At 38.9% G+C, this 15,877-nt stretch overlaps 2 protein-coding genes across 2 annotated transcripts in view; one reads left to right on the top strand and one right to left on the bottom strand.

The window, feature by feature from the left end:
- Positions 1-574: 574 nt before the first annotated feature.
- Positions 575-12,500, top strand: PPIC (peptidylprolyl isomerase C). Its single transcript, XM_063456943.1, has 5 exons — positions 575-755; positions 5,317-5,430; positions 7,083-7,176; positions 9,364-9,548; positions 12,295-12,500. The coding sequence occupies exons 1-5, from the start codon at positions 636-638 to the stop codon at positions 12,427-12,429; spliced, it is 648 nt and encodes a 215-aa protein (XP_063313013.1). The 5' UTR covers positions 575-635; the 3' UTR covers positions 12,430-12,500.
- A 673-nt stretch (positions 12,501-13,173) lies between these two features.
- The window catches only part of SNX24 (sorting nexin 24), a 112,088-nt gene continuing 109,384 nt past the window's right edge, over positions 13,174-15,877 (bottom strand). The window contains exon 7 of the mRNA XM_063456942.1: positions 13,174-15,216. Within this exon, the coding sequence (XP_063313012.1) occupies positions 15,146-15,216 (71 nt within the window). The 3' untranslated portion in view covers positions 13,174-15,145. The remainder of the gene's footprint in view (positions 15,217-15,877) is intronic.

Raw genomic sequence — 15,877 nt, 5'->3', positions numbered from 1 at the left:
TATTTTCTGAAACCTAGATCTGCCACCATTCACAAACCCACCATTTGTATTACCTGTTGCTTCCACTAGGAGTAACCATGGGGGTGTCTGCAATGTCGGGACTGGGGGCTTGTCTACAAAGGTTATATGCTAAGGAAGCCGTCAGTAGAAAGGTAAACTATAAAATTGGAATTGAGGAGGTAGGCTGAACATAGTGACTGAATGGAGAGGCAATAGAGGGGTGGTGAGGTAATAGTGTAGGGTGGGCTGTGTGCTAACGAAATGGGGCAGTAGAGAGATGGGCTGTATAATAAAGGAGGGGACAGTAGAAGAGTGGGCAGTATAATGAAGGAGGGGGCAGTAGAGGGGTGGGCTGTACACTGGAGGAGCCTTTAGAGAGGTGGGCTGTATAATGAAGGAGGGGGCAGTAAGGGGTGGGCTGTATAATGAAGGAGGGGGCAGTAGAGGGGTGGGCTGTATAATGAAGGAGGGGGCAGTAAGGGGTGGGCTGTATAATGAAGGAGGGGGCAGTAGAGGGGTGGGCTGTATAATGAAGGAGGGGGCAATAGAGGGGTGGGCTGTACACAGGAGGCGCCCGGCTTTTGCCTACGTTGCTGGTCCATACAGTGGGCGTGGATGTGCTCACATCTGCCACTATGCTTCCAGCTGTGCTCACGATGCCGACTTACCGTGTCGTGCTGCTGTTCTGCCTGGCGTGGCACATGCTGCCGGGAGCCCAGGGCTACAAGAAGCGAGGACCTACAGTGACTGCCAAGGTATGCCATCCCTCTGCCCACCCTGCGAGGGCTGCCCTGTGCCATATAACGCCCAGCCGCCGCTATTTAACCTCCTAACTGCCACCCCGCACTATTCCAGAGTGAAAGGGTCGGTGTTTGGTAGAAACCTCCGAGTTTGAAACACTTTTCTCGCCCGAGGAGTTTCAGCCTGTACAGTTAACCACTGCTATGCCCTCCTGGTATGGTCCAGAGCTCAGTATTTACTTAGTGCCTGTTTATGGCACACTATGGGCAATCCTGGCTCTTCTCAAGCCCTCTCACTGAACAGGGTGAATACTTAGTAATGAGGGCACCATAATCACTGCTGCGACTTGTTTGGAATGTTCCTTTAACTATGTCCGTTCCATCAGAATCTGTCTCGTATTCCATCACAGCATGGACAGTAGTGCAAGGAGCCAATACAAACATGGACTGCCTGTCTGCTTCCAGTGTGACGGTGTTAAGCCAGATTATGGAAAGTGGAGTGCAGTCCAATCAATACTTTCAGGGCTAATCTCCATGCGTCACCCCCAATAGCTTGGTTAAAAACAGTCTATCCTTTTTTTGGAAATTTTGGTCAATTTGCCTTAGTAAATGGCCCAGTGTAATCCAAAGATTTTTTATAAAAAAAAACAAACAAACACAAAAACAAAACAAAAAAAGAAACGCTGCTATTGACATCAGTTTCCCTGGTGTTTTACATTCTTTCCTGAGAAGTATTTCAAATATTCAGGCTTGGAGCCACAATGAAATATCATCAATCCATGTATTTTTTACATCTGTCTAACTTTTGGTGCACTTTAGTTTCAACCTAAAGAATGTCACCCCCTCTCGCCAACCCCCATTATCTCACTGAGCAGTCACAGTACACATTAGGTAATACGAGTAAACTTATGCTTAGGTATTTTGTATTTGCATCTATAGTTTGTAAATGCTGTCTCCAATACTTCAGTCACATGTGGGGCAGGATGTCACCTCAGTTGTTTGGCTGCTTAGATAAACCCAACATGTGATGGCTGTTTTTCCCTGTACTTACTTCCCAATCCACTCTTTAAATAGACACTCCAGACCCTAAAACACTTCAGCTTGCTGAAATGCTTCCTGTATGAACACTGTGTCCTATTTTTTATTTTATTTTTTAAATGTTTTTTTTTAAATTTTACAAAAAGTGTAGGTTACAATAGAAATTGGCAAGTTTATAAGGTAGCCTTGTTAAATCCCTGGCTGTCAATCAGACAACGGTTCCTGTTACTTCCTGGTTTGGCTAGCTCAGTGGAGCTAAAGTCAAGAGGCAAACAATTGCCCACAGCACCTGTCTTGCAAAGACTTCTCATTGAGCTGCATTGGGAAGTCTGTCATTGGACAGCCACAGAAAGTCTGGGCGGGGTTAGAAGGGGAGGGCTTGCAAAGGCAGCAGACAAAAGGTCTAAATGCATAGTTAAATGCATACATGCATGTTTCATTGGATTTATTTACTATAAAGGGATTATTTCTATTTATTTTTTAATTTGGGAAAGGTAGTGTCCCTTTAAGTGGACATTGCCATATCAAACATGAATTCTTTTACTGTTAATTCTTCATTTAAATTTATTATTATTATTGCCCTTTATATAGCGCCAGCAGATTCCGTAGCGCTTTACAATATTATGAGAAGGGGGATTTAACTATAAATAGGACAATTACAAGAAAACATACAGGAACAATAGGTTGAAGAGGGCCCTGCTCAAACAAGCTTACAGTTTATAGGAGGTGGGGTATAAAACACATTAGGTCAGGAAATATCAATCAAATAGGGTGGGAGTGAAGCAGAGCTGGAGGAGAGAGTAAAGTGCTGCTCTTTAGGAGAGAGCAAGAGAGTATGTGAGGTAGAGGTTACATAAGCTTTCCTAAAGAGATGGGTTTTAAGGCACTTCTTAAATGATTGAATACTAGGGGAGAGTCTGATGGCGGTAGGCAGGCTTTTCCATAGGAAGGAAGCCGCCCACGAGAAGTTCTGCAAGCATGAGTTGGTCGTACGGGTGCGAGCAGCGGACAGGAGAAGGTCACAGGCAGAGCGGAGAGACCGAGAAGGGGCATACCTATGGATCTGTGAAGAGATATAAGAGGGGCTAGTATTGTTCAGTGCTTTATTGGTATGTGTTAGCACTCTGAATTGACTCCTATAGGATACAGAAAGCCAATGTAAGGACTGACAGAGGGGCGAGGTGTGAGAGTACCGACTAGAGAGGAAAATCAGTCTGGCGGCAGCATCCATTACAGACTGAATAAAAACAGGGGGTAGGTGCAGCGCTTCATTAATCCTTGACAAGGCATATGTGGAGAGAACCAGACAATAAATAATAGTGTAGTATTTTAAAACTATAGTGGTGATAGGTAGGATAAAAGATGTGCACTCACACTTTCCTGGAGCTTCAATACAGCTCCAGTGTATGCGCCTGGGCAGAACAATCCCTGCCTATGGATCAAGTCTATAGGTAATTCTTCGAATTAAAGGTGTGGTATCCTCATTTAAAAAAAATAATCGTATATGGTGAAGTATGTAGAGCTATGAAGCAAGGGTAGGTAAAAACTATAAAATGTACCCTCACGTGTAATGGAGCCATAAAACCTGGCTCCTCTGATAGCGCTTGAAGTGGTATGATCCCCACTCAAGGATACACGTGTAAATATAAATTCTTTCGTCCATATATTTATACCTGTATCCTTGAGTGGGGATCATACCACTTCAAGCGCTATCAGATGAGCCAAGACAGCGCACTTGCAAGGATGGACTGATGTGGATACAACTAACTTGAAGGGAGAGCAAAGATGAGGAATCGGTATTAGGAGGAGGAAAGACAAGGAGCTCAGTTTTAGAGAGATTGAGTTTCAGAAAGCGGGAGGTAATCGAGTTAGAGATGGAAGAAAGGCAAGCAGTGACACCTTGCAGGACTGTATGTGTATCTGAGAGTGTGTATCTGTCAGTGAGTAGGTTTGTCAGTGTGTGTCTGTTACTCAATCTGTGTTGGCCTTAAATAGGTTAGGGGCGGGCAAATGTAGATTGGGGGAGGTGAAGGGGTACCCGAGTTTCGTCTTGCCTAGGGCAACACAAATCCAAAATACAAAGCTGCGGCTAGGGCCAGCTGATCGCTCTCAGCCAGTGAGCTAAGTACTCCACTGCTACAGGTATTTCCATACAGCTGAAAATGTAGCCATAGCTTAGATCTGCTTTACATTGAGAATTGCCATTCGCTAAAGTAGCAACATTTTATAGAACTACTCCAAGCACTATAACCACTACAGCACTCTGTAGATGTTATGGTTCCAAGTCTGTCCTTGCTTCCCTAAGTTTGGATCAGTTTTACCTCTTACCTGGGTTCCACCAAGCACAGCACCCTGTCTGCACTGCAGACGGAATCTCTCAGAGCTAAGCCAATCGGTGCAGGCCCAGCTCATGGCAGAGATTGCCAGCTGAGTGCTCTCAGGTGGTGAACTAACAGTGGGTAGTAAAATACAGCTTATACACTTTTATCACAATGAATTATATGAATAGGACATCAACAAAGCTGCTTTGGTGATGCCATCCATAGCCCCTTATTAAACTTCAATACAACCATTGAAGTATTTGGAGATCATCACTGAGCAAACCTTGACATGTTCACTGCCCATGATGACTGTTGAGTGATGCATTCTGATTGGTTTGCTGTAAAGCAATTAACCTGGTTGTGAGTGTGAACAATGACATCTGTCTTTTTCATTATGTTGCCTTTTGCATTGCCAGCATCATGGCATACTAGAAGAATCACATTGTGTGTCAGACTGTACCTTTACAGTAACTGTTTTAATGTTAAAATTAAAATCTGATTGGTGTCAATTCGTTAAACAATGACGTTTTGCAATAGGCGCAATTTGGTGGCCATGATCCCATTGTGAATATTGAAGAATAGATTAACTGCGGGGAAAAAATAGGACCAAGTGGCTGTTTTAAAATATTTTTTTTAATGTCAGATTTTGTCCAACACTAAAATTCTATTCATTGCTGCCCAGAAATAAGCCATAAACTTGCAAAGTTTGCAAAACCAAAGTCACATTACAGGACTGCCAGAATATTGACCCTGCCCCTTTAATTACCTGTGACCACATATGTTATAGTTATCACACATTCTTAAGTGAATACCCCGAAAAAGGTTAAGTCATAGCTGTTAAGGAAAAGCAGTGTGTTAATAAGATTTTAAAGTCCTCGGTTCATTTTTGTTTATGTATTTTCACCCTCTGGCAGCTGATGTTATACTGTGTTTATCAAAATTGTCAACTTATTTTTTCCCAAACTCCTAAAGATGTGATTAACGAACAGCTACTTTTTATATAGTTTTAAATAAAATGAACACTACATGTAATGCAGGCTATGGCCTTGCAACCTGTACAAGCCAATTCAATTAAGATAAGATAAACCTTTTGTGTTCCATCATCAGGCTGGGCTGATAATCTCTAGTAATATCACAATGCTACATATATATTACATTCAGTCTTTTGCTGTAATCTTTACGTTTATATTCCTGTATCTTGCACTTTAATTTTGCAGGTCTTCTTTGATATAAGGATTGGAGAGCGGAATGCTGGAAGAATTGTTATTGGTTTATTTGGGAAAGTTGTCCCTAAAACTGTAGAAAACTTTGTTACCCTGGCAACTGGTGAAGTAAGTATGCCGACTCGTTTCCTGTTATGTTGTTCAATCTTCACATACTTCTACCATAATTGGAAGAATGTTGGATCTGTCGATAAAATAAAAATCAGTTTGTGGCACGATATTCAAATAAGTTATTCTAATCTGCATATATTTCATAATTGTATCAGAAAACACATGCCGTTGTATGTATAAATCTTGGCAAGGATCCTGTATACTCCCAATTACCTTTAGCGCTGTTTTATAAATAGATTTTACAAGCAGATATTTATTGCATTGTTTTTTCACAGATTTAGATCAATGGTAGAAATTGTAAATGAAAAGCAAAAAAAAAAATGTCTAAATAAAAAAGAATCAAGCTTGCTGTAGTGGTTATGGTGACAGGAGTGCCCAGAACAGTTAGACTTCTTGTCTTATCTTTACCAGACTTTAATTATGGCAAAAATGATCTGGTGTGGCAGTGCCCCTATGGACAGGTTGCATCTGTTCTCCTTGTTGTAGCATTCTAACCGTTCTAAAATGAAATATCCTTTAGGTGTCAATATTGTAGTAAGGGCTTCTGGCTATGAATTTAGGTGCCAGGACTGATATTTGAGACATAGCCTGCTGGCTAAAGAACATGAAACTACCTGTTACTCTATTGCTGAATGTATGACCATGACAAATGATGAAATTCTTCGTCTGACCTCTCAAGAGGGAATTTCAACACACGTGGCAAATCCCCCTTCCCCCACAAAAATCGGACATTAGAAATTAAGGCGCTCTTAACGATTCAGTGACACCTTGTTAATACAAGTTAAAAGCTGACAGCAACTGCAAAGTTTTCGTTCCATCAAACCTTACAACAGAACTAGTAAATATTTTCCTGAAAAGCGCAAAGTAAACCTAAAAGTCTTTCTGCGTTACCTTAGTAAGATTGAAACACGTCTAAATTTCTTAAACAGAAAACAGAGCAGTTCTAAGCTGCAGTACTGGCAAGTAAACCATATACTGTACCTGAATATGAGATGGAACAAAAAGTTTGAGCAGGGATTTATTAGGGGATCTCAATGATTATGTCCCTTGTTCACCCACCTTTTGTTTGGCTGGGTAGAGGATATTAAAAAGATGTTTGGCCCAAATAGCCTGTGGAGTGGAGGGATCTAAAATCTCTGGCTCCCCAAGTATTGATGGCCTACAGCTCCATGGATGCTTTGTATCCAATAGATAGCTAGAGAATAATGGGAGTTGTAGTTCATCAATATCTTGGGGTCCAGAGTTTGTGATGCATGATTTTTAGGGAGTTATAGGAATGCTTGGGCTGCAGGTGTGTGCTAACATCATCATTGTGTGCCCTAGCTAATCAACAGCATGGTTTCCATGATGCGACTGTAGTGGCTACGAAAACTTGTTTGTTGGGTTTTTGTTTTGTGTATGTGAATACTAGTGTTCCACTGTGGGAAGCGTTACCAGTCACCAGAGCAGCCTGTATTTGTCACACTAAAATATGGAGGCTTCATACAGGGGGTAAAATGGAATGTATCTAATGATAAAAGTATGAAAAAGTAAATGACTAATACAGACGTGCATCAAACGTGTTTCTACGAGAGAAACCAATTTAATTTTAAATGCTTAGTGTCTCTTTAATACAGCTGTGATAATATATATTTTTCATTTTCCATTAGAAAGGATATGGCTACAAAGGGAGTAAGTTTCACAGGGTGATTAAAGATTTTATGATTCAAGGAGGAGACTTCACAAAGGGAGATGGGACTGGAGGTAAACTGCCTGTTTATTTAATGTTTTCAAGCCTATACTGTACAGTATAACATCACACTGAACAATAAAACGTGGAATTTACAGTTTTAGGTCACATTGTGAATTGCAGGGTCCCCAAATCTTAGCATGTCATTGGTACATACATGTGGAGTCACACACCAGGGCTCCAGACAGTGATTCTGTCACTAATACCAGGCGCAGTACTTGCTGGGAGTAAGACAGTCAGGGTTATTCAGAGTAGCTGCAATTGAGAAAGTCAGCTATGCTTCCAGTTTGATTACTTTGGCCTTACATTTGAAATTCACTTTGAATTCTCTCTTTGAGTATCTCACACGCCCAGCAGCATGCATTGCCTGTTACCAAAAACAGAAATAATGACAAAAGTGTAGCTCCTATCAATCTGAGGGTTACCAAAAAAAAGCCCACATGAAATTTGCACATAGAAAAAACCCCACGGTCATAAATGCTCACACTGAAAAATGCCCACACTGAATAATATGCACATATAGTAATTTTACCATTTATGAGCATGAATAGGTATATTAACTTCATTTTATTTTGTTATCAATATTTTAGGATTAAAATATCTCATATTCATATGCAACAATTTGCATTGTGATTTTATAATTAAATAATTTTTGCCATGTTATACGTCTACTAATTCACTACTAAACAAAATGTGGCCTGGGTATGTAGAGGGCTTTAACCCCTTAAGGACAGAGGCACTTGTACAAGTTCTGACCAAAACAAAACCTAGAATTTGAGCTATATAGGTCTGTTCAACCATAATTTACCTCTCTTATATTATGTGTACCCACACTTATTATATATAATTTTTTTCAGTAGAAAAAAGGCTTTCATTTATATGGGGTACCGTTGTACTCATGAAATATTGCTGAACACATGAGTATTTTAAAACAGTAAAATGTATAATGACAATGATATCATCAGTGAAGCTGCAGTTTTTTTTTGTGAAAAACGCAAAATAAAACCAATCTGAACACTAAGTTTGACCAGGGTTTGTGACTGAGTGTCTCCTAACAAAGACTGGACATACCTTATTATTTTGAATGCCCTGGGTTGCAAATGTTTGCAACTGGTATGTCAAGATGGAGATAATTCTCATTCCTGGGCTACCATACGGTCTCAAAGGCAATAAAGGCCCAGCAAACAAATCTGGCAAATTTCAATGTGTAAAATTGCAATGGGGAAGCTCTTTATTTGACCCTGTAACTTTCCAAAACACAATGAAACCTGTACATAGGGGGCATCTTTGTTCCTGTGGAACCTCACAGCATACAAATATGTCTTTCAATGTCAAACTACTCAGCTTTTACCGAATTATAGTTAAAATGCCATGCAGCAGTTGAAAAATAGCCAAAGTTCTTACTATCTCACACGTTTTTAGATTTTATTCAAATTAAATTATATATAATCTAAATTAATATTTGATGTGAAATTAAATCCGTGTTTCTCCTGAAAAAATATATATATAATAAGTGTGGGTGCACTTAAATTTTTTTTATGGTTAAACAGACATATATAGCTCAAATTCTAGGTTTTGTTTTGGTAAGAACTTGTACAATTGCCTCTGTCCTTAAGGGGTTAAAGCCCTCTACACACACAGGCCACATTTTGTTTAGCAGTGAATTAGTAACATGGCAAAATTATTATTTAATTATACATTATAAAATCACAATGCAAATTGTTGCATATGAATGAGATATTTTAATCCTAAAATATTGATAACAAAATAAAATGTAGGTAATATACATATTCATGCTCATAAATGGTAAAATGACTATATGTGCATATTATTCAGTGTGGGCATTTTTCTTGTGGGCATTTATGACCCTGGGTTTTTTCCATGTGGGCTTTTTTCACAGAACCCAATATGAAACAAGTATATACATCCGTATATGTGTTGCATCAGATGGAATGGCAGGGTGCAGGCAATCTCTAGCACTCAAACTTAGAAAAGCATTTCCTTTTTTTTTTTTTTTAGGACTTCTGCATCATATTAATCTCATTGTACATCTAAGCCTTTGGCCATAATGCTGTACACAACACGTGGAGTGACAAAGGTTGCCTATCCCTGGTGCAGACAGTCATAATAAAACATGCCTTTCTTAACACTTGTCATGAAAGTTGATAAGTAAATCCTGGGAATATGTTTTTTGTTTACAGGATACAGCATTTATGGAGAGTCTTTCCCAGATGAGAACTTCAAGCTGAATCATTATGGTATTGGTTGGGTGAGCATGGCAAATGCAGGGCCAGATTCCAATGGTTCACAATTTTTCATTGCCACAACAAGACCTCTGTGGCTAAACGGAAAGCATGTGGTATTTGGGAAAGTTCTGGAAGGCATGGTGAGTAACTGATTACTGTTCATTGGATATTCATGAGACTTAAGCGTGACCAAATGGTATACTCCCAGATTTAGAGCAATAAACATGTAGTGTTTGTACAGCTTCAAGGTGATACTCTGTGTAAACCTAAACAACTTTAGCTTAACACCCTTCTCTCTCCCCAACCCTTTAATAAAGCAGTTTCAGTGTATACATGTCCCTGTAATGTTACTATTCAATTCTCTGCCTTATTTATACAAGACTTCAAAAGAACAATACAAGAAGTCTATGATCAGAAGGTTCAAATGGTGACGAAACACAACACTTCATAATACATAAGGCAAATATGCATGTCAAGAGATTAGCTAGAGAATGATCATTTCAAATACAATCTTCCCCAAACTAAACCAAGAAAAACGGAGAGGTAAATGGAAGGAAAGAAGCAAGTGGAGAGGAAGAGAAAAAATGGGGGAAAAGAAAGTAGTGAACAAAATCACCTGGAGTGAGCAAAGACTTCATTAAACTCTGAAACAAGAACAAGGGCCATTATACATCCGTTCAATTCATCGTAGGGTAGAGCAGTCATGGGTACCCTAACTCATTGTATATTATCTTGTGTATTTTGGAGGGATGTAGTCCACACATCCATTGTTCTAATTTCTTTCACCTTATCCATCCACCGGCTGAGGGTCATGGCGACTAGCCTCCACCAGAGGAAATGGATAAGCACTCTTAAAGGGACACTCCAGGCACCCAGACCACTTCTGCTCATTGGAGTGGTCTGGGTGCCAACTCCCACTACCCTTAACCCTGCAAGTGTAATTATTGCAGTTTTTCATAAACTGCAATATTTACATTGCAGGGTTAACTCCACCTCTAGTGGCTGTCTATTAGACAGCCACTAGAGGTCACTTCCTGGGTTCTAGCACAGGTTTCCTGTGCTAGAGCGTCGCTGGACGTCCTCACGCTGTGTGAGGACCTCCAGCGTCGCTCAAAACCCCATAGGAAAGCATTGAAATGATTTTTCAATGCTTTCCTATGGGGAGACGTAATGCGCATGCGCGGCATTTCCGCGCATGCGCATTAGGTCTCCTCGGCCGGTGAGCGAAATTAGTCTCGCCCACCGGCCGACGTAATCATTAGGAGCGTCGCGGAGGCGGAGACAGCGGCGAGGGACATCGCCGCTGTCCCAGGTAAGTGACTGAAGGGGTTTTCACCCCTTCAGTAACCGGGGATTGGTGGGTGGGAGGGAGAGGGACCCTCCAGTGCCAGAAAAACAGATCGTTTTTCTGGCACTGGAGTTTCCCTTTAACAGCTTTATTAAAGGGCGTCGTCTGGTATTTTGGTCTCACAATGTCTCGCATAGTCCCTGAAACCCTAAAATAGTTAATCCTTTGAGTGTAAAGAGTCTGCTACTTCAGGGTTATGAGCCAGTGTTGTGATTAAGAGCTAACCTCATAAACAGAACTAACTTCAAACCAAACTTATTTTTTATGTTGCAGCCAACATATTATGATTTAATCCAATTGTTTATTCAGCCTTAAAGGGACGCTACAGTCACCCAGACCACTTTAGCTCATTGACAACTTTGTATTCCTAACACTATAGATTCTCTTTAATCACACCTTGACTGTGACTTGTGTAGCTTCCATGAACAAATGCAAACCAAACTTACAGCACTGTGTGTTTTATTAAGAGGTTTCCTATCTCCTGCTCTATTACGGGAAGTTTAATCACACACACATGGCTGCTGCCAGCTCTAAGCAGGCAATTAACAAATATGGTGATAAGAAGTTCTAAACAATACACACTGTGCATTGCTAAAATCCTTTGAGTCAGTTTACAGGAAGTGTAATAGAGGAAAAGAATAGCTAGGACTGCCTAAACACTGATTTAACTCATAGATTCCACATAAGGTAGTGAGACTGCAGGAGCATGAGCTATCCACCAAAACTACTTTATTAAGCTAATATCAAGCTCAAATCTGATAGATTGCAAAGTTCATTTTATGGTATTATACTTTAGATTTTTTCATGTTTCTCCCGATTCGGGTAGTTTCTCTCCACAGCTGCTTGGTACCTTCGAAGACTACTGCCCACTTTGTTATTTCAGGAGGGGAGGAGTATATATTGGGGGTGCCCTCAAAGGCACAAGCAGCAAGTATTCCCCCCCCCTCCCCCCCTTTGTTCTGTATAGGTATAGCACCACATTGGTTTAGTTTACCTAGATCGTTGGTCCGCAGCTGTAAGAATGGAGTGTTAGGTAAGACGGTAAGCTCCAGTCTGTACCGTGCATACTACCGTTGCTACTCTTGCCAATTAATTAAGTGAAATTCTCCTTCACCTTATCACAGCGGTTTCTTTGTTTACTATTCTATTATACAGGCAGTGTAGATCACATTGTAGCAACATCAAAGGAGATTTTTTACATGTTATTGGTTCTGGATGAACATTTTTTTTGTCTGTGTGTATATATTCATTCAGTTTTAATCTACACTAATAAAAGTTGTTTTATTTTACTCTTGGGATGTATTTAGCAAATATTTACATCCAAGTAGTCTTTCTAAAGTGGATAATCTTTAAGCAAATGCTCAATGTCTGATATTTATACACTTTGAAGACCAACTCTAGTTGCTATTAGGACTGCCCCTAGAGAATGTATTAAGCAATACACAAAAGACAAGATTGCTTCTGTGTCCCCATTCTGGCTATGGTACACTTGATTAGTAATATTCTGGGAGTAATTATGTTATTATTGCTTTCTACAGGCCATAGTTCATTCAATAGAACTTCAACAAACGGATAAACGAGATCGTCCTTTACAAGACTGTGTGATTGTGAACAGTGGCAAAACTGATGTCAAGAAACCATTTGTAGTTGAAATAGAAGACTGGCGAGATTGAAAAGATTAATAACTTTATGACAATAAATGTAAATATGTATACCACAACCTATTCAGATTTTTTTGTTTAACAAAACCAATGAAACATATGTTGTTTTTGTGGCTTATTGATCTTTTTATTGAAAGATATTTCATGGTGTTACGGAGCCTCCTGCTTTCATATGAAGAGACAGGTATGAGTTCTTCGGGTTTAAACCCACAGATCACTTTCTGTAAACATCTACTACATATTTTGGCTCTAATTTCTGTCAATCATATTAGAAGAATTGCAATCTCATAGCATTTTTGAGATATCATTTACCTCAGTGGACGATCAATCCTGTATTTTTTAACTTAATAATTGTGTTTGTGTATATATAATACAAACAACATTTTATACACAAACACACACACACAAACACACACACATATACACACATATACACACATACATATATATATATATATATATATTTGTTTAAACCTTTCAGCAAGGTATAAAAGTAATTTTCCACCAAGTGCATCATTTGTTTAAAGTCTGCAGCAAGCACATGACTTCCTTAGTGGGACAATTAAATAGATTACAGTGTGTGTGTATATATAGGGTATTCACATAATGCACTTTTTATATGGATAGTGAATTCAAAATGTTATACAGTAACAACATTCCAAACCAAATGCAATTATGTCTTCCGTTTATTATAGTAAAGAAACAGTTGATTTTTGTCACATAAATTAAATATACAATTTAATTGTGCTATAAATCGATTAAAAATCACATGTAGCCATGCTATTTACTATACATTTACATCAATACATCAAGCTAAATGCTAGCACATAATTCTGTAAGCTGTATCAGTAGTGTTGCTAGGTTAATGCTTAATACTTTTAATATTACCAATTTATACTTTTCTACACACAATTTAATATTACCATATATTTATGTCAGAGGCAGCGGCAAGTGTTACATTGTTATAGTCACATTTATTACAGTAAACAAAGAGCAGAGTCCAGATAACGGCACTTTTACAGAGTGTGGTGCTATATACCCACGTACAAAACACCAGGTTTTCATTGAAAATGGTCCTAAAACATAAATAGAGTGTACTTAATGTGCTTTATGGAGGAAAATATATTTATACAATTTAGTTTTAATATTATATATAACCAGTTTACTAAACAGCCCTTTGTGGTGAACATGCAATGGACCTTGAAAAATCTATAAAAGAAAAATTGGAAATCTGGAACAGGTTTTGTTGTACGTATTTAAGCTTATTAATTATATACCCATTGCTGCAGCCCAAGAGTAGAGGGAGTTTGAGTGCAGGCATCATTTGTTTTTCCTGGAAAATTGTAGTCTAAAAGGCCAAATTGGATAAAAGAATTCCATTGTTTTATTTTTCATTCAAATTTGTCTATTTCAGCTTAAATTTTAGTTTTTGCAGTTGACCACTCATCACAATGCTTTATTTAGTTAATCAACCTCTAATGCTCACGGGAACATTTTTCTCTCTCACTTTTATGGCATTATTATCCATTATCTATTTGGTTTATAAAGCAAACAAGTCATCTGCACTGCATGTATTCTGCAGATAAAGCAAACTGTAACAACAGGGCTGCAAAGGACAATTTGGCTTAAATACCTCGAATAGCGCTGAACACAAGAAGGCTATCCATTTTCTGTAATTGAATTATTTAAGTGAAGTAGCACATACATACTGCAACTATTTAATAATCCATCAAGCACATGGTTTGTAACAAAACTTAACACAGCCTCTGGTTTCAATTGCTCTATATCTTCCCTTTATTGCGAATCAAAAAATAACAAAGAATCTCCCATCAATTACCCCTTTACTATTTATTTCCAATACAAATAGCAGCAAGCAGCGCGTTTGATCAAAAAAATAGTATCTGTGTTACATCGCTGCAAGTATGTAAGACGGACATCCAATGAAAATACAAAAAAACACTATAGTACTACCACCCTCATATGCATTCAGCCAACATTGCAAAGTACATTCCTATGTTATTGTGCCACAAGCATAACCTTTTCCCTATCTCATACTATGGAGAACACATGATGGAACCTGAGCAGTCACTTTTCAGACAGTGTGTTATATGAAGACAGCGTGTAAATGTGTTCTATATCATTGAGTGTATTTACTGTTTAGAGATTAGCTAAGAAGGGTAGTCGCTTGTAAGTTGCTGAAGAGGGCAGATAGCAATGGATGTAGTACTATGCAGCAGCATGTTAGGCAGCCACAGCAGAGATTTAAATCCAACGCTCCAGGTTATTTAATCTATACATTTGTTTATTAAATTTGCACCACGTGTTGATATTGTCCACTTTAAAAGGACACCATGATCATTATTTATGAAAATTAATAAAAAAAAAAAAAAAAAAAGGATTTCTTTAAACTACATGCTTATCATAAAGTAGTGGTTGTGGTTCGTGAGTCTCACAAGCCTCGAATTAGTGTATAAACCTGGAAAGTCTTTAGATCAGATGAAAAGGAAGATACCTGTCGGCACAATCTTTACTATTAGAACTGCATAGTGGCCTAAGACCAATCCCTTTGTTCATTTATTAAAATCCTTACTATGAATGAAATCTTAACCCACAAGGGCAGAGCGTGCAGTAAACTATAGACCCCACTGGCAGCATCACATTATACAATGTTAGAAATAGGTGTCCGTTGTCTGAAGTCAGAGTATCCGGACTGTCGGGTTTCAAGACTCTAGCTGGTCTGCAAATGAGGGTAAAAAATACCATGTAGAACTCCTTCTATTACGACATCTGCTGCACTATCTGAAAGGAGATTAAAAAAACAAGGGTATTAACAAATGTAATCAATTAACTGAACATAATCAAATAAAGAACAGGATGCACAGTCCAGAGTGAACTAAAATACCAAACTTTATTAGGCACTATTCCCAAATAAAAAAGCATATTGTAGAATGTAAGCGTTAAAGGAACAATACAGTGTAAGGAATATAAATGTGCTCCTAACGCTATAGTATCCTAGTCACCATTTATGTGCCTAGGCCCCATTGTCAGGGTTAAATGGTTACTTTTACTTACCTTTTCTTCCGGACAGTGCTGGTCTTTGGTGTGTAGCTCCGCCTCTTTGACTGACATAATCAAAGTCAATGATCTCAGCCAATCCAATGCTTTCCCATAAGAAAGCATTGGAAGACTAGTGGGTATGCCCAGAAAAATGTTACAACAATCAGCTGGTCTCTATGAGAACATTGATAGAAATAGTGGCGTTTTACTATTTTGTGGAAGTGCCTCTAGTGGCTGCTCGTTCCTGCAGAACAGCAATGTTTTCACCTGCTGGGTTAAAATAGGGGCACATGGCATCCGACCAATTCATTGTATTTATTTAATCATGCATATATAAATGCAAAAAGAGTACACTTAAATACCGATGTAAACCTATATGCAATCATGTTAGGGGGGGGGGGTT

The sequence above is a fragment of the Pelobates fuscus genome, chromosome 5, assembly GCF_036172605.1.
Source record: "Pelobates fuscus isolate aPelFus1 chromosome 5, aPelFus1.pri, whole genome shotgun sequence".
NCBI classification, from domain to species: Eukaryota; Metazoa; Chordata; class Amphibia; order Anura; family Pelobatidae; genus Pelobates; species Pelobates fuscus.
The sequence above is the reverse complement of the archived record's forward strand: the minus strand, read 5'-3'. Positions and strand labels throughout refer to the sequence as shown.

Coding starts and splice junctions, on each gene's coding strand:
- PPIC (XM_063456943.1), top strand. CDS start 636: ATGCTTCCAGCTGTGCTCACGATGCCGACTTACCGTGTCGTGCTGCTG. Junction 5,431..7,082: donor TTACCCTGGCAACTGGTGAA/GTAAGTATGCCG, acceptor ATTTTCCATTAG/AAAGGATATGGCTACAAAGG. Junction 7,177..9,363: donor AAAGGGAGATGGGACTGGAG/GTAAACTGCCTG, acceptor TTTTGTTTACAG/GATACAGCATTTATGGAGAG.